The sequence below is a fragment of the Protopterus annectens genome, chromosome 4.part1, assembly GCF_019279795.1.
Source record: "Protopterus annectens isolate FY-2018-M chromosome 4.part1, PAN1.0, whole genome shotgun sequence".
Taxonomy (NCBI): domain Eukaryota; kingdom Metazoa; phylum Chordata; order Ceratodontiformes; family Protopteridae; genus Protopterus; species Protopterus annectens.
The window spans coordinates 502,911,579-502,935,622 of record NC_056734.1 but is presented as its reverse complement, the minus strand read 5'-3'; the positions used below and the strand labels follow the sequence as shown (position 1 = coordinate 502,935,622).

The following is a 24,044-nucleotide window of genomic DNA, read 5'->3' as shown; positions in this document are numbered from 1 at the left end:
AGACACAAGATATACAAAACAATTAAGAGAAATTATTGGAAAGAAAAATACTTCTGCAGGAAAAACTGTCAGAAGCTTCAAATTATAATTTGCATTCATTAATACAACAGATTTTTGAAAAACAGTATATAGATCAAGAAACTTTGATCTGTTTGGAAAAAGAAGCATCTGAGGAAGTGCGAAAATATAAACAAAACCTAGAGATATCTGAAAAATATAAAAAAAAAAATATGGACATGGGAAATAAAAATATTTGATATGGTGCAATATTTATGCAAAGGAGAAAGCCAAGTTAACTAATATAGAGAAGGCATTCTCAAAGATATTTGAAGAGAAATACAGGCAAAGGCATCCAGATATGGAACATTTCACAATATAAAAATTAATAGCACAAAGATGTAATTTGGAAAAGAAGATTAGTAAAGCAGAAGTTAAAGAAGTTGAAGTTATGGAGTGCCTACGAAGTGAAGGATTTAGTGTAAAAGGTCCAACACAGACTACATCACAGCATGATGGAGTGAGTCCCCAGAACAAGGAAAAGCAAGAAGATCAGGAGACATGTGTAGAGGAAATATGGACATGGGAAAGGAAAAGAGATTTAATATGGTGTAATATTTATGCAAAGGAGAAAGCAAAACTAACCAATACAAAAAGAGCGGCACCGAGGATATTTGAAGAGAAATACAGTCAAAGGAATCTGGATATGAAAAACTTTACAATACAAAAAATAAAAAGACTAAGAGGAAAAGCAGAAAAGGAGATTAAGAAATAGAAATTGAGGTTATGGAGCAGCTGCAAACAGAAGGATTCAATGTAGAAAATCGAATGCAGAAAGCACCACAACAGGACAGAGCAATGGGTATCCAAGTTAAGGAGAAACCAGTGGAACAGGAAGCAACTGGTCAGGTGCCGTATCAAGATATTTTGGACCCTTCCACAGGAAACCAGTATAAACATTCACTTGAAGCTAGACAGCAAGGAAAGGAACAGGAAACTCTGATGCAGTCAATGTTGAGCAGTGATAGGCCAGTGAATTCCCATATGACAGAGCAATAGACACAGGATGAAATTGAAGAGAATGTGCTACAGAACTTTCTATAGAATGCCCACAAGAAACGGAAAACAAGGGATGTGCCCTCAGTTTGGAAGAAAATGAGTTAAGAGAAGAGTTGCTTGATTTAATGGACATGGATAGATATATTAAAATCAATATGAGAGACAGGCTGCAGAAGGTCAATAAACCCCAAAAAATAAGAAGTCTGATAAAACAAATGAATGCAGTAATTAGGAATGTCCATAGAGATCCATGTGATATAACAGACAAACAGGATATATTACTGTGCTGCTAAATTAATAACTGAAAGTTCTACCACAAGATCACAGGGTAGTGAAGGAAAGGAAGGGAAGAAATCAAATACTATCATGGAAATATCGAATAGAGAATACTATAAAGCAATTAAGGCAAGAGGTGTCACTGTTAGATTACAGAAGAGGGAACAGATCAACAAAAATACTAAGAAAGATAAACGTGATTAAAGCAATGCACAGTATTAGAACGGACAGGGATCTAGCATGCAATATCGCAAATAAAATAAAAATTTCAGCACAGGCAGAAAAACATAGAAGATACACAGATAAATATAACGGAAAAGTATAAAATAAGCAATTTATTGATGACCCAAAAAAAGTTTTACAGAGAATTGGGAAATAAGGTAAAAGGAAATGAAAGGCGGCCAAAAAAACAGGAAGTAGATACATTTTGGAGAAGTATCTATGAAGATCCTGTGGAACATAAAGATGCTAAATGGATAGAAGTAAAAGAAAAGCCTCTAACTAGAAAATCCCAAACCCAGATGCAGTACCTAACTTTTGGTTAAAAATTAACATCTTTGCACAATGATTTAGCCATTAGTAAGAACTATTTATATGCGCAACATGAACAGACACCACATTGGCTAACAGGTAAAACAATGCTCTTACTTAAGAGTGAACCTGCAAGCTACCCTAAAAGTTATAGACCAATAACTTGACATATAAACTATACACGGGGAATTGACGCCGACACAGTTTATAGTCATTTAGAAGAAAGCTCAATTATGGCAGTAGAACAAAAGGGCAATAAAAGAAAGTCATATGGAACTAAGGATTAAAGTTATAGTGGAGAACTGTAAAAAGGGGAAGAATCTAAGTATGGCATGGACTGACTACAAAAAAGCATTTGATAGTATCCCACATTCAAGGTTAAAAGAGTGCTTAAAAATGTATAAGACACACCCAACACTATTTGACTACATTACAGTAACCATGAAACAATGGCAGACCACTTTGCAATTAAGCCATGATAAAGGATATATCATCCCAGGGATAAAAATTCAAAGGGGGATAATCCATTAAGCTGTTTTAACAACTTAGGCCATGGCTACAATTTGGCTCCTACAAAACAACAAAATCTAATGACTTCTCATCTTCTCTTTGTCGATGATTAAAAACTGTATAGCTCATCAGATGAGGAACTGAAAGCACAGCTGCAGGTTGTCAAAACATTTTCAGATGACATAAGAATGTCATTTGGACTCGATAAATGTGCAAAAGCAACCTTTAAAAAAGGAAAACTGCAACACCAGGAAAACATCAGTTTAGGACAAGAATGCGTTATAAAAGAACTTGAGCAAGAGGGAGTGTATAAATACTTGGGAATTGATGAAGGATCAGCAATAAAACATGAACAAATGCGAACAAAACTCAGTAAGGAATACTTTAGAAGACTTAAATTAATCCTGAGAACAGCACTGACATCTAGGAACAAGATCCAAGCTATTAATCAATTTGTTCTTTCTTTCCTAACGTACAGTTTTGGAGTGACTTGACTGGCCCCAAAAGGTGTTGGATAAATTAGATATTAAAACAAGGAGGATGCTTCATGGTCACCAAATGATTTATAAAAATCAGTGTATACCAAGATTATATATTCCCCATTCTGAAGGAGGGAAGGGCCTCCTTGAAATTGATTACATGTATAGATCTGCAATCGTGGGACTCCACACATATCTACTGACCTCAATATTTTCATAATCTCGAACATGTTTAACACTAGCAGAAGTGATTGAAACTTATTTAATCCTTTCTGCCAGTGTTAACTCTGCAGCATATAAACAAACACAAATCATATCATCATAAGATTACACTGAAAATACCATTCCACATTGCCATCAAACAGAAAAGAAATATAAGCACATATTACAACAAAAGTGTCTTTGGCAGGGTGGGGGCATGCTCCCTGCATCCCAATGTGGGCAGGAAACCTTTGTTCCCTGCAAATTTTTATATACAGTACAACCTCATGGTTGCCAAAACACAAATATAAGGGGAACATTTGTGCATAACAAAAAGCAGTAGCAGCAGACAGTACTAGCAGTATACATTCCAATATCAAACATGTCTAAATAAAAATACCTTCCCAATTCATTCCATAAACACAACTATCTAGAAGAAATGCACAATCAAAACCAGTAAAAAAAAAAACTCAAGGAAAACATAGCTAATATTCTGTGTAAACAGCATTTTGCCTAGTCAATATTTCCTTACCAAAAACAAAACTGTCAACTTTCTTGCTGGTTGGCAGCCTGAACTGCACAGATAATTATCCATACAGTGGATCAGTGAATTTAAGCTACAGTACATCTTTACCTTAGTTGAACAGGTTTCTGAAAGATTATACATGCGCACATATAAATATATTGAGAGAAATTTGCTGTATAGGTAAGAACAGGTTTCTTTAATGGCACAATTAATGATGTGTAAAAGGAAGGCTGAGGAAAGTCCCTGCAGAGTTTTTGCTTGCTTTTTATGATGGAGGACTTATGTCCACAGTAGTGGTTTAGAAGTGAAACACAGTTAACCGGAAAGAGACTTCAAGAAAAAAACGGGATTTTTTTTCTTGTTAGTGGAACTTCTGAACTATTGATGGAGAGGGGGGGGGGGGGCTTACTGAAATAGACTGTAACTGGGCAATATGGGACTGCTATGAATGTACACGGTGTGAATGCATGTTAAATGATAATACTTTTTTAACTGCTAACCAAAACTGGAAACACAAAAGTCTTCTCAACTGACCAGATATCCACTTTATTGCAGAACACAAAAGTACTGAAAACAGAATAAGATTAAGTGCTTTTCGTTTAACACTTTGGCTAAACTTCTTCAGATAATCATCAGCTAAAATTACATGCTTATAGAACACTGCTCATTAAGCTTAATTAGACAAGTGTTTAAAATCAATTACCTTTGAAAATCACTGTGGGTGTCATTTTACAGAGAACCAAATACCTAGTTTAAACCTCGGCTAAATGTGCGTCATCCCTACTATCTGCAGGTAAGTAATGTATACAAGAAATATAAAACCATATAAACATATATAAAAAAGTACGTATATGTAATCAAATGTATATAAATTATATATATATATATATATATATATATATATATATATATATATATATATATATTTTACCAATACAAATGTCTAACTAAAACAGTATGCATGTATAAATAAAATATCACTCTACAAACAATGAGTAACATCTTAACACCAGACTGTGTTACATAACTCAGTTAACAAGCATTTACCAAGTGTTTACAAAGTGTAGACTAGGACCATAAGGCACTACACTTATAGTGATCATCTCTCCGGGCTTTTCAGTTTTAGGACACACACTAAAGAACAAACTTGTTTATATATTTTTATATGGTTTTATATTTCTTGTATACATTACTTACCTGTAAATAGTAGGGATGAAGCACATTTAGCTGAGGTTTAAACTAGGTATTTGGTTCTCTCTAAAACGACACCCACAGTGATTTTCAAAGTTAACATTTTAAACACTTGTCTAATTAAGCTTAATGAGCAGTGTTTTATAAGCATGTCATTTTAACTGATGTTTATCTGAAGAGGTTTAGCCAAAGTGTTAAACGAAAAGCGCTTAATCTTATTCAGTTTTCAGTACTTTTGTATTCTACAATAAAGTGGATTTCTGGTCAGTTGAGAAGACTTTTGTGTTTCCAAGGAGGACCTAGAGGCTATCATGACACTTTTGAGTAGCAGGTACAGTTCTCATAACAAAATGGTAAAACCAAAACAGTGCAACTTAAAGCATATAATTAACTTATAGTTAGAGGCAGGAAAAAATAAAATGGGAGAAATTTTAGCCATTGATTAGTGTAAGAGATTGTTACCTACTGCTTTAAGAAAGTGGGTGTGTCAAAACGACATTAAGGGCTTGGAGTTTTGTTATACTAATGGAAAGATTGTTACGCTGTAGTAAGATGTTGGTAACAAAATCCACCTGCTGGAGGCACACCATTTTAATTGTGGAAAAAAAGGGGCCACTATTGCTAACTTTGTATTAGTGACAGCAACAGTGTTACACCTATAAAAACTATGGCCTCAAAGGCATGCTGTTAGTAATTATATGCCCATTGAATATGATAAATTATCCTGCTATACTGCTTGAGACTGTATTCTGTTACTGTCCTAACACAAAGTTAATTGCAATGTATTAATTGGTGGCACAGAGCTGCAAGGACTGCTGGATTCATGAAGTATAGTCATGCTGATAGAGAGGCAGTACATATGTATGAAGAAATCCTCACTAACAAAGCTGTTGTAATAGTATGCACTCATGGAGATAATGCAGTATCCAATTACTCAGCTAGAAATGCAAACTGCACTTGGGGTGGTAATTTATCCTGATGGTGTAGTACCTAATTTATAACACGACATGGTAACAAGGAAATATCTACCCACTTTAAAATCTGTGGCAGCAGGGAGAAGAGAATAGTTCTTTTGACAGACTACCTTAACAGTATAGGAAAGGGAACCAGCAAAGTAAACAAGCCTACAGATAAAACCACTGCCAAACCACACTACCAGACATTCATTACAGTGTTTGAATAAAACAAACCTCAAAGCACTGTGATAGAGATCTCTAAAGATAAAAACAAGAAGTCATGTACTCACCATAATGTTCGATGTATGTAGTCCATCTCGCCTCACACTCTTACCTTTGGGTTCGGAGCCGAACCTCGGCTCCGACTCGGCCATACTCTAGCTCGAAGTCTTCACTTGACTCGTGGCTAAGATGTATCCCATACTGCAACGCGCCTATCCCCAGATCTTGTTTGCTGCAAGCTCACATACACACACACCAACACGCTGAGAGGAAGAACCAACCCAACCAATCAAAAATGAGTGCTGAAAATAGAGACTAAACCTCTAGGTCCTCCAGGAGGGGGTAGGTTGGAGGGTTAGTAAGAATGTGAGGTGAGATGGACTACATACATCGAACGTTATGGTGAGTACATAACTGCTTGATGTTATGTAGTCCAATCTCGCCTACATTCTTACCCTTGGGACAGCGTCCCTAGCACCTAAACCTTGGGTGGCTCACTGGAAAATACTCCTGAGCACTGTGGAACTAAAGGAAGTTCTGCCTCTAGATATCAGATCCAATTTGTAGTGACTAATAAAGGTGTGAGGCGATGCCCATGTGGCTGCAGCACAAATATCATCCATAGACATCCTAGCCTGAAAAGCAGTAGAGGTATACACCAATCGTGTAGAACGAGCCTTCACTTTAAAGGGTAATTCCTTGCCATTTGAAGTATAAATGAAAGAAATGCAACTAGAAATCTATCTGGACAGAGTTACTTTAGAAACTGGAGCCCCAAGTCTATTGTCTGGGAATTGATCTGATTTCCTAATATCTTTAGCTCTAAAGAAATAGAAAGGCAATTGTCTGTGAACATGTAGCTGATGAAACTTAAATTCTGCCCTGTTAGAGAATTCAGGGAAAAATACAGGCAACTCAATGGACTGGTTGAGGTTGACAACCAAAGCAACCTTAGGCATAAAGGAAGGATTAGGTCTTAGAGAAACCCTATCCTTGTGAAATACCAAGTAAGGGGGTAGAACCGATAAAGCTTGGATTTCAGAGACCCGTCTAGTGGAAGTGATGGCTATCAAAAAAATTGTCTTCCAAGACAAACATTTAATGTCACAAGTTGCTGCTGGCTCAAAAGGAGGCGAGGTAAGCCGCTGCTGGCTCAAAAGGAGGCGAGGTAAGCCGCTGTAACACAAAATTGAAGTCCCATGGCATTACAGGATCAAAGACTGGAGGTCGAAGTACCATAGTCCCTTTCAGAAAAGCCCTACAAAGTCTGTGCGCCATTAGATTGGGTTCATTAGTAACATGAAAAGTAGAAATGGCTGCCAACTGCACTTTGATAGTTGCCACAGCTGATCCCTGGAGGAACAGTTGAGAAAGAAATTCTAAAACTGATGAAATGGGAGCTGTATAGGGATCAATCTGCCTTTCATGAGCTCAAATGGAGAATCTCTTCCACTTACTGGAATAAATCTTCCTAATAGAAGGCTTGTGGGAAGAAGACAGAATATGAACCACCTACGGGGGAAAATCACGAAGCCTGACTAGGGACAGAATTGGAGCAGCCATGCTGTCAACTTGAGGGTCTGAATGGAGGGGTGGAACTGCCTTGAAATATGAGTCAACAGATCTGGCTCTGGGTCCAGAATCCACGGATCGTCCATTAGATAAGAGGGGAGAAAAGGAAACCAAATCTGACGAGGCCAGTGTGGTGCAATCAGTATAATTTTGCTTCCCAAGGATTGTGCTTTCTGAATAACCTTTGTTATCAGGGGGATTGGTGGGAAGGAATAGAGAAGACCGGAGGGCAAATCGTGAACTAGAGCGTCCCTGGGTGCCTCCCCCTTCGGGGGGATAAGGGTGAAGTAGCTGCTGCATTTGGCATTGAGGGGGCTGGCAAATAGATCGCAGCAAGGCTGACCCCATCTGCGGAAAATCCGCTCCGCCACTTATTCGATCAGGGACCACTCGTGAGGCATCAGAATAGCTCTGCTCAGCCTGTCGGCAATCATGTTGGACTTCCCCGGTATGTGCATTGCCACTAGAAAGCATCGGGAAGATACTGCCCACTGCCACACTTGTAGTGCCTCGCTGAAAAGGGGGCAAGACTTGGTTCTTCCCTGTTTGTTCAGATACCACACCACTGACATGTTGTCTGAGTGGATTGCAATTGTCCCATGAGCAAGAAAGCGCTGAAGTGCTTGCAACGCTAATAGCACCGCTCTCATCTCTAAGACACTGATATGCAAATGGGCCTCGTGCTCTTGCCACTTGCCTTGGACTGTCCTGTTGAGATAATGCCCCCCTCCACCCGATCTGGGAGGCATCCGTGGTCACCGTGGCAACAGGAGAAGGAAGAACGAAAGGCATGCCCGCATTGAGATTGCTGGTCTGAAGCCACCAGTGCAGATCCTGCTTGCACTTGTCTGTAATCAGAATAAGATGGGAGAGCGGGAGATGCTGTAGAGACCATTGGGCAAAAAGTAGCCACTGAAGAAGCCTCGTGTGTAGTTTCGCAAGAGAAACTAGCATAACCGTGGCAACCATGGTCCCCAACAACTTGAGGACCACTTTTGCCTTGACCTTCTTCAATGGTAGCAAAGCGTAGACCTGCTGCTGTAAAACCTGAATTCCCTCTTCTAGTAGGAAGGCCCTCATGAGCACCGTGTCTAATTTGGAGCCGATAAAGGTACCATGCTGCGAGGGCAACAAAGCAGACTTTTCCCAATTCAGAGTAATTCCCAGACTTTTGCACAGCGCAATAGTGGTGTCTCTGGTCTGTAGCAGTAGGTGCCTGGTGGTGGCAGACAGGAGCCAGTTGTCCAGGTAAGGAAACACTTAATCCCTGACGTCTCAAGTGAGCCGTTACCACTGCCATGCATATGGTGAACACCCTGGGTGCTGTGGTGAGACCAAAGGGCAGGGCGCAAAACTGAAAATGACTGGCTCCCAGCCAGAAGCGTAAGTGTCCATCTTGATATGGTAGTAAGCATCCTTGAGGTCGATGGAGCACATCCACACATCTTTCCCTAATAACGGGAGAATGGACTGTAACGTGACCATGCGGAACTTGGACTTTTCTAAATGAATGTTCAAACGGCCGAAATCCCAGATGGGTCTCAGGTCCCCTGTTCTTTTCGGCACCAAAAATAATCTGGAGTAAGTCCTTAATCCCACCTGGTCTGAGGGGGCAGGCTGGACGGCTCCCTTTGACAGCAACTTTTGTACTTCTAAAGTTGCGGAATCCCTTTGACTGGGTGGAACGTCTGAGATTCTTTTGTTTGGAGGGGGATAAGAAAGGAGAATATTATAACCTCTGGAAATTATCTCTAATACCCACTCATCTTGGGTGATGTCTCGCCAGGCTTCTGGGTATAGAGAAATTCAACCCCCGACTGGCTCCAGAGATGCACAGTTGAGCCTCCCCTCAGGAGTGCTGTTAGGGAGAACCACGAAAGGAATCATGGTCCCCCTGGTTACGCGGGCCTCCTCTGCCTCTAGGGTGGCGTCTACCTGAATTTCCACCCCCTCCTCTGCCTCTGGAGGGGGAAATCACACTGTGCAGCATGAAAAAACCTCTGCAACTTTCTGAGCCACATTTTCCACCCTTCTGGCCCTTGGGGTAAGGTCTAGAAGGCATGGAAAAACGGACTCCCACAGCAGACAGGGTTTTTCCTTCCTGCTCGCACCTAGTGAGAGTGTCCTTCACCTTGGTTCCAAATAAGGATGAACCGTCAAAGGGGGCATTGGTGAAAGTACACTTGAAAGCCTCCGTGAAGGTGCACAGATGCATCCAGGAGTGTCTCCTAAGAGAGACTCCAGAACCCGCAGCCCTGCTCGCTCTGTCGGCTGTGTAAGAGATCAGCCTCATGGAGGAGTTGGTAATAGAATTTAGGGAAGACATCTGAGCATTGACCTGAGCCACAGCACCAGAAAAGTACAGTTGTGTACCTACCATAAATGTAGATGTTCGAGTGTATTCACTGCTGCAGTCATTACAATTGGGTTATCCCGCTGGCAGGCTACCCGCAGTCGGCCTGAATTCCAAAGTCCTGGTCCGGCGTCGGTTGCTGTCGCCTCCTCCGTGACGTCAGTGCGGCAGGGGTATAAAAGATGCAGCCAATGCCATTTTCTTCAGTTTTTCTTGCCCCAGATGTCAGGTGCCCCCAAAAGGGTAGGCTAATTTATGCCAATAAACATGCATGCAGTAAAGTAAAACTCTACCTTAATCTGCAAGCAAATACACCACATAGGTTGTATAGAATAGAGAAGTACAGATTAGACCCAGCAAAGGAAAGGGGGATGGTGGGTGGGTAACCTGGACTGCAACAGTGAATACACTCGAACATCTACATTTATGATAGGTACACAACTGTACTATGTTCATTGTGTTTCACTGTTGCAGTCATTACAATCGGGTTGAATCCCAAAGCTATGGTTGGGCAGCTGGGGCTAAATAGGATTAGGAGAGGCTATGAGGCCCTGCAGAACTGCAGTGGCAAAGCCTGCTCTAGATTTAGAGTAGAGAGGTAAGTGATAGTGCTTTGTAAAAGTGTGCACTGAACTCCAAGTTGCAGCCTCTAAGATGTCTTTGGCTGGTACTCCTCAAGAAAGGCTGCTGAAGTGGCTGCTGCTCTGGTTGAATGTGGCCTAATGCCCTTAGGCACTGACTTGCCATGCTGTGAATAGCAGAAACGAACACAGTGGCCTATCCATTTTGAAATAGTCTGCTTTGAGATAGCCTTTCCTTGTGATCTGCAGCATATGCCACTAGAAGTTGTTCAGTTTTTCTGAAAGCTTTGGTTCTGTCCAAGTAGAAGCACAGCTGCCTGTGAATGTCCAAAGAATGCAGAAGTCTCACCCATATTCTGTGGGTTTGGATAAAGGGTAGGCAAATTAATTGTCTGATTCAGGTCCACACTGGACACTACCTTAGGCATAAATGTCGGGTTTGTCCGCAGAGAAAGCCTGTCCTGATGGAAAATGATAAAGGGTTCCACAGCCATGAGTGCCTGTAACTCTGAGACTTGTCTTGCAGAGGTTATTGCCAGGAGCAAAGCTGTTTCCCAAGATAAGAATTTTATATCAGCTGTAGAGGCTGGTTCAAAAGGAGGCAGTATGAGTTTTTCCAAGACATAATTTAGGTCCCATGCAGGTATTGGTGCTCTCCATGGGGGGTCTTACGTTTTTGGCCCTTCTGAGGTACTGCCTTAGTAATGGATGAGAGAATAGAGGTGGTGCTGTATTGTAGTGAGCTGAAATGGCAGAGGCATGAATCTTAATTGATGAAAAGGATAGGCCTTTGTCCAGCATCTCAGTTAAGTATTGTAAAATCTGAGGAATATTTGGTACAATTGTGTCAATTCCTTGTGCCTGGTTCCAAGCACAGAACCTCTTCCATTTTTCTGCATAAGATTTTCTGGTGCTAGGCCTCCTGGCCTTCAAAATAACATCCATCACTGCTTCAGACAGAGGCGTGTTTTGAATGGTTACATTATCTGCCATGCTGCCAGGTTTAAGGTCCTGAGTTGGCTGTGCAGGATCTGACTCTTTTGTTGAGTCAATAAGTGAGGAATTTGAGGCAATGTCCAGGCTGGGCATTGATACAAGCTCATTAGGGTTGGGTACCAGTGCTGGCGGGGCCAGTCTGGGGCAATCAGTATCATTTTTGGCTTGTCTTGTCTGACCTTTAGGAGTACCTTGGGGAGGACAGGCAGTGGGAGAAAGGCATATACTGTTAAGTTTTTCCAGCTGAAAGATATTGCGTCCACTTTCCATGCTAGCTTGTGATAAGTCCTTGTGCAGAATTTCTGTAGTTGGTAGTTGTGAGGTGAGGCAAAGAGGTCTATGTCCGGGCATCCCCATTTCCTTGTTATCATGCTGAAGACTTGTGGATCCAATTTCCACTTGTGGGGATCCATTAGGTTTCTGCTTAGTTCATCTGTCAGAGAATTTATCCTTCCTGGCAGGTATTGTGCTTGCAGATGTACTTGGTAAGTCAATGCTGTGTCCCACAAAGTCATGGCTAGTCTGCAGAGGGGGTAGGAATGTGTGCCTCCCTGCTTGTTTATGTACCACATGACTGTAGTATTGTCCGTCGTTATCAATAGTTGTCTTGGATGAAGTAGATCCTTGAAGGCTGTCAGGGCATTTTGAACAGCTAGCATCTCTTTTTGATTGATATGTAGATGCATTTGGCTTGCAGACCATGTGGCCTGAATACATCTTCCTGCCATATGGGCCCCCAGGCATAATCTGATGCATCTGTTGTTAATGTCTGCCTGGCTGTGGGTAAAGTGAAAGGCTGTCCCTTGTTGTGGTGACAGGCCTCTGCCCACCATCAAAACTCCTGTTGCAGGCAGGGAATGAGGGTAATTATTGTTTCCAGGCTGTGGCAATGTTGGGTCCAAAACACTTTTTAGATACCATTGTAGTTTCCTCATATGCAGTCTTGCATATGGAATTAGCAGTATGCAGAATGCCATGAAGCCCAAAGCCTGCAGAATTTTTCTTGCAGATAACTGGGTCTTTGTTGCCATCATTTTGAAATAAGTAGTCAGTTGTCTTTGTCTGACGTGAGATAAGCCATCTGGGCAGTTGTATTTAAGCTTGCACCCAGAAATATTATCTCTTGTGAGGGTATTAGTTTTGATTTCTTTTCGTTTACTGTGTAGCCTAGGCATGTTAGTAATCTTTTTACAAACGCCAGATGCTGTAGAAGAATGTTTTCATTCTCTGCTTGAATAAGGCAATCGTCCAAGTAAGGATAAATTTGTATTCTTTGTCTGCAAAATGCAATTACTGGTGCCAGGCATTTTGTGAAGACCCTGGGCGCAGTAGATAAGCCAAAGGGCAGTGCAGAGAATTGGTAGTGCATTGAGCCAGCTATAAATCTGGTATCTTCTGCATGAATGTCTGATTGGGACATGCAGGTATGCCTCTTTTGGGTCTAAAGTCACAAGCCATACCTTCTTGCCCAGCATGGGCAGAAGCTGCTGCAGAGTCAACATTTTGAATTTCGGAATATCCAGAAATGTGTTTAGAATAGACAGGTCCAGTATTGGTCTCCATGCATTGTCCTTTCTGGGCACCAAGAAGAGTCTTGAGTAAAATCCTTGTCCCTGCTCTTGCTGTGGCACTCGCTGAATGGTCCTCATGTCCATGAGGGCTGAAACTTGTTTTTGAGCCTCTGCCCATTGATTGTGTGGCAGGTCTGGCATTCCGTTTGCCCTTGGCAGGGTGTGAAAATGGAACCTGTAGCCTTGAGAAACTATATTCAGGACCCATTTGTCCTGGGTGATCATGTGCCAATTTTGTGAAAAAAGTGCTAGTTTTCCCCCTAAAGGGGCTGCCAAAAGATAAGTGCTTGGTGCTGGCAGGGGCAGTCATTGAGACTGTTTCCTGTATGGCTGTGATGTATCTTCTCCACTTTTGGAGGTAGAAGCACCCCATTGTTTAGACCTGTATGAGCCCTGGGGGTGGGATCTGCCTCTGGGCCATCTGTATCTGCCTCTCTGTGGCTTGTCTGACACTGGAAAGGACCAATTCTTTGCAGGCCAGTTCCTGCTAAATCTGGGAGGTTGTACCTGTAAGAAATCCTTGACTGTTTGCATAGATTTAGCTTTGTCCTCCATTTTCTTAAACACCTCTTCTGCTTTAACACCACACAAGGTGTCATGCTGTAATGGAGCATCTAATAATTTTGCTTTAACATGATCAGGCAGATTTTGTTCCTTTAACCAAGCATGCCTCCTAATGACAGAACCCGTAACAGCGGCCCTGCAGGAGGCCTCCAGAGAGTCAAAACCACATTGCAAAGTATGCTTTCCCACTTGTTCAGCTGCATGCAATAAATCCTGCATTTCTTTGTTTTCTGCACATTCAGAATTTGTCAACATTTTCTGTTTTAGTAGTGACATAAGATATTGTTGATATTCAAGCATATGAAACCGACAATTTAAGGCCCTTGCAGCCAAAGCAGCAGAAGTGTAAATCTTTTCCCCCCCATCTGTCCAGGGCCCTTGAATCCCTATCAGAGGGAATAGGGTTTTTTGCAGTTGACGCCTTGACCCCTTTGGGACCCTGAGAAATAGTTTCTGGGTCAGCAGCAGGGTTTCTATAAAGAAATTTATGTGAATCAGGAACCCTGTAGTATCTGTCTGGCTTAACAGGAGCTGGTGGTAAAGAGTCAGGAGTGAGACTGGACTCTATAAATACATCATCTACAATGTCTAAAACAGGAGGAATAGCAAGGGGCCTGTGCCGAGGTAGCAAAAGAAAATCTCTGAGCCTTTTCTTAGATTCTGAGTAATCATGGCTTTCCCAATGAAAATGCTCCCTCATAGTATGCAGGGTCTCCCCAAAGGAATAATCTTCAGGAGGAGAGGCTGAAGGGATAGATTCTTCAGCATCAGAATCCTCAAAAGGAGGAAGAGAGTATCCCTGTTTAGAAGAGGAATCAGAGGAAATGGAAACTTGATCTGAAGATTCATATTCTGTCTCTTCCCTAGGTCTCTTATCAGGAGGGGGATGGGAACCCCTGATCAAAGTAATTAGGTCTTTGGCCATTTTAAGCATCTGTTATTTAGGCATGGAGGCCTGTTCCTGGTGAATGCTGTACTTGCTTCTTTGTCTTTACCTTTGAAGCTGAAGTTGTTTTTACATATAACTGTGTAGGCCCGAAAACACCCTCAGAAGCCGATGCCTGCTCAGCGGCTCCAGACCCATCTGAGGGAATAGTTTCTGAGGGTCCAATACCTTGAGTTTCCAGCGGCCTAGTCGGCTCTACGTGGGAGTCGGAAGCGGCCTGTGGCTCTGAGGTAGCGGGCGTCAGTGGCTGCGAAAGCGCCTCACTGAGAACCGGTGACTGACCTAGTTGAAGCCTCATCGTCTGTTTTGGACCTCGGATGCCTGTCCTTTTCTTTGCGCTTTTTATAAATTCCGGTAGTCGGCTGTTCCGATGGCATTATATAATTAAATCTTCTGCCAAAATAATGAAATGCAAAATCGTACCGACGCTTAATAGTGCGTTGGTTAAATCTAGCACAAAACCGACAACTAGCAATGTCGTGGTCAGGGCCTAGGCAAGGAATACCTTATGAGGTATTTGCTCCCCACAAGAAATACAATTATTAACTTTTTCTGACATCGGTCTGCAGCAAGAAAAAAGTTTTCCCAATGGAGTACTTAGCTTTAATGAAGGCTTTGGATCTGAAATTCAAACTTGAAAATCTCAGGAGTCGGCCGACCGGCACTTGCGAACTGCTTTTGCTTCGGGCACCGCGTGGCAAGAAAGAATGAAGAAAATGGTGTCGGCTGCATCTTTTATACCCCTGCTGCACTGACGTCAGGGAGGAGGCGACAGCAACCGACGCCAGACCAGGACTTTGGAATTCAGGCCGACTGCGGGTCACCTGCCAGCGGGATAACCCAATTGTAATGACTGCAACAGGGAAACGAACATCGTTACCCTGTAGAGAATCTCCCAGTTCTTTTAGGAGATCTCTCTGGAGCCGTGTAAAATGCGACAAATAGTTCAGTGACCGCTGTGTAAAGGCCGCTGAAGACAACACACGCTTCCCATACTTGTCCATAGCCCTAGACTCCTTGTTAGGGGGATGGATGGTAGATGAAGTTTCTGCTTGGTGGCTGCTGCCACCACCATGGCATCTACTGGAACGCCTTTCGTAAGAAATTTTCTGTTAGGGGGAGCAGACAAAAAACTTGTTGGGTCTCCTAGGGACCGGTTCCACAGTGTCTGGAGTTTCCCACATCTTTCGACAAACGAGGTCCAGGAGCTCGTCGAACGGGGGAGAAACCTAAGAGGTGGAGGGTTGGGACCCAAAGGCCTTCAGGAACACTGACTCCTCCTCAGAAGCGGCTTTGGAGGGCCAGTCGCCTCTCTGACTCAATATTTCCAGGATATCTGAGAAAGAGATATCGTCAGAAGATGACTTGGGGGACCCCTCTGACTCCTTGAGGTCGGTGTCAGACGTGAGAGACTCATCTTGGGAGACAATGTGCTTCCTCTTGCATACTCTCTTTCTGGGGGGCTCCTCAGGTAAAATCTCTGGGGAGGTCTCAAAGTTGGGGACCACTCATGGAGGTATCCTGAGGCCTTAGGTCTCCGCTGTCCCTGGATAGAGGGTGATCTGAGACTGACATCGATGCTGGAGTGGGACGAGTGTCGGTGCCGTAAGATGCAGCTGACGACCAGGCCAGCACACTCCTCATGACCTCGAAAGCTGATCCCCCCGGCTCTGAAGGTCGACTAACTGTGGAAGATACGATAGTAGCCCTCGGAGCAGAGGAGATGAGGTCCGAAGCCAATTTCGGGTCCATGCTCACCCGAGCCGAAGCACCGAGAGGAAGGCTAGGAACTGAAGATCGATCCGAGACCTCCCTCTCGGATCCGACCAGTGAACTGTGAATCCTGGACCCCGTGGACGGCGCCGACCGGGTCTGAGCGGAAATCAGAACCGAGATGCCGGAAGGGGCTACTGGAACTGACCTTACGGCATCCGACGGAACCGACAGCTTTGGCGCCGAAGAAAGGCTCTGAGGAGGAACAGCCAAAGATGAAGGGATGATGGACTCTGGAGCCGACTGGGCCAGAGCCAAAAGCAATTTAGCCAGCACTGATGACTGAAGCAGTTTCTTCACCACTCTATCGACATTGTCAATGGAAAGGGTCTTAAAGGATGTAGAGGATACGGTCGGGGATTTGGATCTCCCTGCAGAGGGAGACCAGAGTCTGAGAAACCGGTCGAAAAACTGGAGACCGGCTCAGAACTGGAAAATCTGTCACCGACTCCAATAGACTGGGAGCGGATGTCGTAAAATAGATGCGCTGCCTTCTGTCGGCCCCAAAGCCAGTGGAGCCGAAGAAGCAACTATAGTTCTGGTGATTTTCTCTGACGGCTCCGAGGAAACTGACAGAGCCTGAGAGCGTTTCTTTGAGGATTGTCTGTTTTTTGTCCGGTTTGGAAGGAGAGGATCTGGAACTAGAAAACATCTCCAAGTCTTCTTCAAAGGACGGTTTCAGCAATCCTTTTAAAATAAGCTTGTTCTTCCTCTCTTGCGGCACACGGGGACTGAAAGCGTGGCAGAACAAGCAGAATTCTTGTAGATGAATAGCCCCCAAGCAATACAAGCACACTGAGTGGCCATCGGTCAATGACATCTTATTATTAAATTTAACACACTTTTTAATGCCCGAAGGCCTGTGCTCTTTAGAATCCTTGGACATGTTGACAGAAAAAACACACACACAGGGAAAAACAGTAGGGAAACCTACACCAAAAATAACCAACGATAGAGTGCGGGGAACTAGAGCCTCTAAATGAAATGGCCTATAAACTGCGGGATAACCACAGGGAGGACTAGGTCCTCTAAGTTAAACGGGCCTAGCCCAGGGAATAAGCTGGAAAAAAGACACAAGAACAGGCACACAACAAAACCAGCTAATGGGTATACTACAAAAATACAGGGGAGGTCTAGGTCCTCTAACTGAAAATGGGCCTAGCCCGTAGACACCAAAAAAGGAAACGGGATACCAAGAAAAAAAGGGCCAGCAGAACCGGTCACACAACCAGAAGCAGCAAAACACACACACTAGCTATGAAAATAGCTTTTGGAGCTACAATATTGAAAAATAAATCGAAAAATTGTACTTAAGTCACGGCCAAGAGCAAGACCACGTCCGAGCTATATGAGCGGCAAACGAGATCTGGGGATAGGCTCGTTGCAGCATGGGATACCTCTTAGCCACGACCCAATTGAAGACTTCGAGCTAGAGTATGGCCGAGTTGGAGCCGAGGTTCGGCTCTGAACCCAAGGGTAAGAATGTAGGCGAGATTGGACTACATAACATCCATTGTTATGGATGCAGACAGAAGAAACTACACCATTTAAAGAGAATTGTTAACATACATCTACGGCACAGCAGCCCACAAAAGCAGAAAGAGAGGTACATAATAAAATACCGTAGTCTGGAAGTACTGCAAAACGGAGACTAGAAGTGTTATTGCAGCCTTTACGTGTTGTAAAGCAGGGAGTACAGGTGACTAGCAGAACTAAAGAGAGGGGAATGCTCACTGGAAGAATGTAATTTAACAGAAAGAAGTAAGGAAAGTTTGTAACCTGGATACCTCTCAACTGTCTCGGTTAATGACTCAAAATTTCATCTCACTCTCTTAATCCCTCCTAAAACTGATGACATTTGGAGAAAGGGTGGTGAATTGCACATACTAAATGACAATAATTAAGAGTTGTAGACTTTTTAATTCAGAAAGTTTATATTAGTTCACATCATCTTATTCTGGTTCTCTCTGAAGTTAATAGTACTAATATTTTAAATGTGTCCCTGGCTGTCCCTGATTCAGAGGGAGGGCAACGTAGAGAAGAAAAATAAATTGAGAAGATGGTGATCATACAGCCAGAAATAAATGGAAAATATAAGGAGAGAAAAATAGTGTATTGTATTCTGAAACACAATCTTATCTGATCTTAAACACAGTCCCAGTTATATTTCTGTTGAGCTTGAATATAGGCACCTTATGCTAAAGGAAGAGGGTTTTATGAATTAGGTTTATAAAGAAAGAGAGAAAGCAAAAGAAATAAATAAGGCATAAATAGTGACTGATGCTAAAGAATTCTGGTATGTGTTGCCTTTCCCAAGAGGAGAGTTAAACACTGGGAACCCAGTGCCTGTGCTGGCAGAAGGGGGTGGGGGCAGCACCTTCAACTTGACAATGAGCTGACCTTCAGGTAAGCGTTTTAAATTTTAAGAAGGCACAGTGTGAAGATGACACTGATTAGAACAAGGGAAATATAGCTAAAGATATAGGAAAGAAACTTAACAAGGTGTTCTTACTTTTTGTTTTGGGTTACAAAATGGCTTGCACAAATTAACTGCAGTAAGAAACTAGAGCAAGGTTCTGCATAGGTGTGCATGCTTTGATCAAAGCACAGAAAGGACAGATTTGCTCAAGCAATCAGAGAAACATGTCCCTGAGAGTGATACAGAGTTAGAATGACAGCATAAGAAAAGACAAAGGAATCCAAATGAGTAGTAGCCTTGCACTGTCTAGTGGAGCAAAGCAGCAAATTCTAGTTGAAGTGAAAGGATGTGTAGTGTGAAAATTCTGGACATCCACAGTACAGTTACAATACAGGAATACAATTAAAAAAAGACAGATACTTGAGAGTGTGTGTGTGTGTGTGTGTGTGTGTGTGTGTATGCATTAGTTATGTACAGGTTTTAATTATGTTAAGGTGCAGGGCTGGGGAAGGGGCAGTGTTAGGGTTAGCACCCACTACTGAGTTGGTGTGGGAGGCACGATCGTCGAGAGAGGAAATAGTTTTCCTCTCTCGATGTTATTTTTCGTTTTTTTTTTTTTGCTATTGTGTATGATCGAACTTATTTTGTTAGTTTTACATTTTGACATTAGGAAGGTTCAGTCATACACAATAGACTAATACATACATATACAGTGGATATTAAAACTATACACACCCCTGTTAAAATGCCAGATTTTCGTGATATAAAAAAATGAGACCACAACAAATCATTTCAAAACTTTTCCCACCTTTAATGTGACCTATAACCTGTACAATTCAACTGAAAAACAAATTTGTTAGGGGAAAAAATATAAAAAATAAGAAAACATACAATACGCTGGTTGCATAAGTGTGCACACCCTTAAACTAATGTTTGTGTCTTTTGGCTTTTCCCCGATTAGGGGTCGCCACAGCAGAACTCCGGTCCGCTAATGATTGGTAGTGGATTTTTACGTACCAGGTTACCAGCCCTGATGCACAACCTTCAACGAAGGCACGCCCCATTCACTTATGCCTCCACAAAGAAGACGCTCTAGCTGAGAATCGAACAGGACAACGTCTTGCTATGAGGCGACAACGCTATCGCATCACCACCGCACACCCTTAAACTAATAATTTGTTGAATTACCTTTTGATTTAATTACAACATTCAGTCTTCTTGGGTGCACACCTGTCATCAATTAAAGTGAAACAAAACACATCGACCACTGTGTACGGCAGTAAAGGCAATAAGGCACAGAACCAGGAACTTGAAGCAAAAAAAGGCTTTAATCAAAAGCACACCGACTGAGCGCTTTCACCAGTAAAACTGGCTTCTTCAGAGTCGTATCAATTAAAGTGACTCTGATTAATCCCAAATAAAGTTCAGCTGTCCTAGTAAGATTTTCCTGACATTTACTCAGTTACCTGCTACAGCAAAAGCCATGGTTCACAGACAGCTTACAAAGCATCAAAGGGATCTCATTGTTGAAAGTTATTAGTCAGGAGAAGGGTACAAAAAAATTCCACAGCATTGGATATACCATGGAACACAGTGAAGGCAGTCATTAAAAAGTGGAGAAGATATGGGACAACAGTGACATTGCAAAGAACTGATGTCTTGGGACAAGATGAAAACTGGTCAGGGAGGCTGACAAGAGACCTACGGCAACACTGAAGGAGCTGCAGGAATTTCTGGCAAGTACTGGTTGTGTACATGTGACAACAATTGCCCGTATTCTCCATAGGTCTAGACTATGGTGTAGGGCTGCAAGATGGCCTTTTCTTACGCAGAAAAACATCCAGGCCCGGCTAAAATTTGCAAAACAATACATCAAGTCTTCCAAAAGCATGTGGGAAAATGTGCTATGATCCGATGAAACCAAGGTAGAACTTTTTGGCCACAATTCCAAAAGGTACGTTTGGCGCAAAACAATCACCAAAAGAACACCATCCCCAAGGTGAAGCATGGTGGCAGCAGTATCATGCTTTGGGGTTGCTTTTCTTTAGCTGGAACTGGGGCTATAGTCAAGGTGGAGGGAATTATGAACAGTTCCAAATACTAGTCACTTTTGGCCCAAAACCTTCAGGCGTCTGATAGAAAGCTGAAGGTGAAGAGGAATTTCACCTTTCAACATGATAATGACCCCAGCATACATCCAAATCAACAAAACAATGGCTTCACCAGAAGAAAATTGAAGATTTGGAATGGCCCAGCCAGAGCCCAGAACTAAATCCAATAGAAAATCTGTGGGGTGACCCGAAGAGGGCTGTGCATGTGCACAAGAGATGCCCTCGCAATCTGACAGATTTGGAGCGCTTTTGCAAGGAAGAGTGGGCAAATATTGCCAAGTCAAGATGTGCAATGCTGATAGACTTCGACCCAAGAAGACTGAATGTTGTAATTAAACCAAAAGGTGCTTCAACAAAGTATTAGTTTAAGGGTGTGCACACACAACAAAGTATTAGTTTAAGGGTGTGCACACACAACAAAGTATTAGTTTAAGGGTGTGCACACACAACAAAGTATTAGTTTAAGGGTGTGCACACTTATGCAACTAGCGTATTGTACTTTTTTATGTTTTATATTTTTATCCATAACAGATTTGTTTTTCAATTGAATTGTACAGGTTATAGGTCACATTAAAGGTGAGAAGTTTTGAAATGATTTATTGTGGTCGCTTTTTATATCACAAAAACCCGGCATTTTAACGGGTGTGTACACTTTTTTATCCACTGTATGTATGCATGTACACACACATTTATAAGTTGAATAATGAAAACAGTGCAGTTACTAATCTGGCTGTCTTAACTTCTACACACAGATAATTTTTATGTCACTGTAGCTACATCAGGTTTTTACCTTTAATCCCCAAATCCACCTTCAGGGTGAATGTAAGTAAACAGCTTAAGTGCCTTATGGCTAAAACACATAATACATATGTTCTTCAACAAGTACATTAATATTTACTTACTTATAAAGACACTTAAAAGAGATGCATCATACTTAAGGGCAGTGTGTTTGCTGGGTTCCTATAAGATGACCGAATACGCATTCTATCGAATGCATCTTGGTCGAACTTAAAACAAAAAGGCACAATAGCGAAGCGGCTTTTAAGTAAATTCTTTGCCAGGGCAAGAATTCACTTGGCCGCTTCCATTACTTTGCCATTTTCGGCATTGTAGTGCGATCTCTGAGTTGGTATATTTAAGTAGGAGGGGTGTGTGGGGTGAAGCCCCCCACTTTATGTATTCTTTCAATTTTTTTTTTCTTTTCTTTTTTTGGAACAGTGATTTTCTTTTCCCTTAGGAAAAAAATCGCTGTTCTGAGCTTTCGAGATTGTAAGCTTTCGCTTACATGGGGTCGATTATTCATCGTTCGCTTTTTTAAGCGTTCAGTGATATAATATTGACCCCATTTGCTCAGTCTATCTGTACTAGATGAAACAGCTAAATGATAGCCTCACTCTACAAGTTTACATCACACTGCCAATTAACATGATGCTCCCTCTTTCTCTCTCTCTCCACTACCAAATTTACTTACATGTTTATAGTTCAATTGAGCCCAATAACAGTATGTCTGATTTTCTGCCGTACATGGGGCAACTTCTACATTATGTGACCAGCACTCCTGAGATGGCAAGCCTAAAGAAAGAAAAAAAAATAGGGGAAAGTAGCATCAGTAATGCTCCTTCAATTTTAAACAACAGTGCTTGTTTGACTACCAGAGGGGTAAACTCTCATCTCCATTAGTTTTCAACAAGCTTCCAATGAAAAGCCTTGTTTTGGCACTATAATCAAACATAAAAAAGAAATATTTTTTCTAAAGCATTTGACATGGCAACAGAGCCCTCTGATTAAAAATGGCAAACCTCTTTAACTAAAAAAAATGAAGAAACTATTTTAAGCAGAAAATGAAATAAACATCCATATAGAAACTTTACCCTACCAGATCACCACAAACAAGAACCCAATCAATAGTATATGCATGCAAGTTTCAGTGCACTGTTAAGACAGAGTGGAGGAACAACAAAAAAGCATACTTTTCTTCCAAAATGTTGCACTTCAGGTGATCAGCTCAATGGCCAATCTACTCCAGCTCTGCTAAAGGCATATACTTGGGTCTAAGTCAGAAGCACACTTTCCCCATAACTCAGAATTACTGAATTTCAGTAAAAAAAGCAACCTAGTAAACAGTACTTTGTGGACAAGAGGCACATATGTGGAAGAGGAAAAAGGAGACTGTCAGGTCAATTGCAGTTATAATAAAGCAAGATACATTATATGTACAATGTACACATGAGTTCTGTATCAAAGAAACCAGGTACCAGACCACAGGCCAATTTAGTGTGATCTAAATCTACATGGCATTATGATTAACTTGTGACCCATCAGTTTAAATCCAAGTTTTAAAGGGGATAGATACAGACACTTTTCCTTCAATTTCTTGGACAGTATGTGTCAGGTATTGCTATTGCTAGTACCTTTGCATGAGAGGAAAGAAATAACATTAATCCACCGAATGGGAATGTGGAATGATCAGAGACCATTTTCAGTCTTTTGTCAAAGCTCAAAAGTAGAGTAGTGTACACAAACACATACACACACAGAGACATTATATACGTGACAGGTAAGTTGGTCAACAGCATTTTGTTGAGCCCAAAAAGAAGTTGGCGCTGCTGACTGAAAATAAGCTGCTTGAATGTGCCAGCTTTGCTCATATGTAAAATCGTGGTACAGTGGGGATAAAGGAATTTGTCCTTCCTCACTGTAATGTGCCTTAGAGATCGTATGTATAATTAGCAGGGGGTGTGGGGAGCACAGGCCCCCACATCTGGAGGGCAGGGGAGCTTGCCCACCTGCAAAAAAAAAAAAAATAAATTACTGATATATTTTTTTTGATAGGGTGCATTTTGAGCAGTTGTGTTTGATAAACTGTGGTTTGATATGCTGATTTTTCAATAAAGCAACGTATACATTACCCCCCCATATTATATGGGTGTCTCCTAGAAATAACGAGTATCACCATAGACTTAAAATACGAACGTTAAAACTTTATTAAATGAACAGACCAGTAACTCAGGTAACGGACAAGCACTTTCGGCATAAAGACTTCTTCAGATCCTAAAATAAAATCCTGAGTTTCCTTATTTAAAATACCTTTGGCCAATCATATAAAAGTTTTGCCCAAGGGATAAATGACAAGATAAACCAAAGAAAGAACCAATAAAAATAGCATTACAGTCATCTTCCTTTGGTAACCAATCCAAATCAAGAATTTCA

General features: G+C 41.9%; 1 protein-coding gene across 2 annotated transcripts in view; it reads right to left on the bottom strand.

The window, feature by feature from the left end:
• Window positions 1-24,044, bottom strand: part of PIGX (phosphatidylinositol glycan anchor biosynthesis class X) — a 462,292-nt gene that overhangs the window by 169,924 nt on the left and 268,324 nt on the right. The window contains exon 5 of one of the 2 annotated variants that reach the window (XM_044070313.1): window positions 22,306-22,406. The exons of the other annotated variant lie outside the window; for it this stretch is intronic. Within the exon in view, the coding sequence (XP_043926248.1) occupies window positions 22,306-22,406 (101 nt within the window). The remainder of the gene's footprint in view (window positions 1-22,305; window positions 22,407-24,044) is intronic. 2 annotated transcript variants of the gene reach the window in all.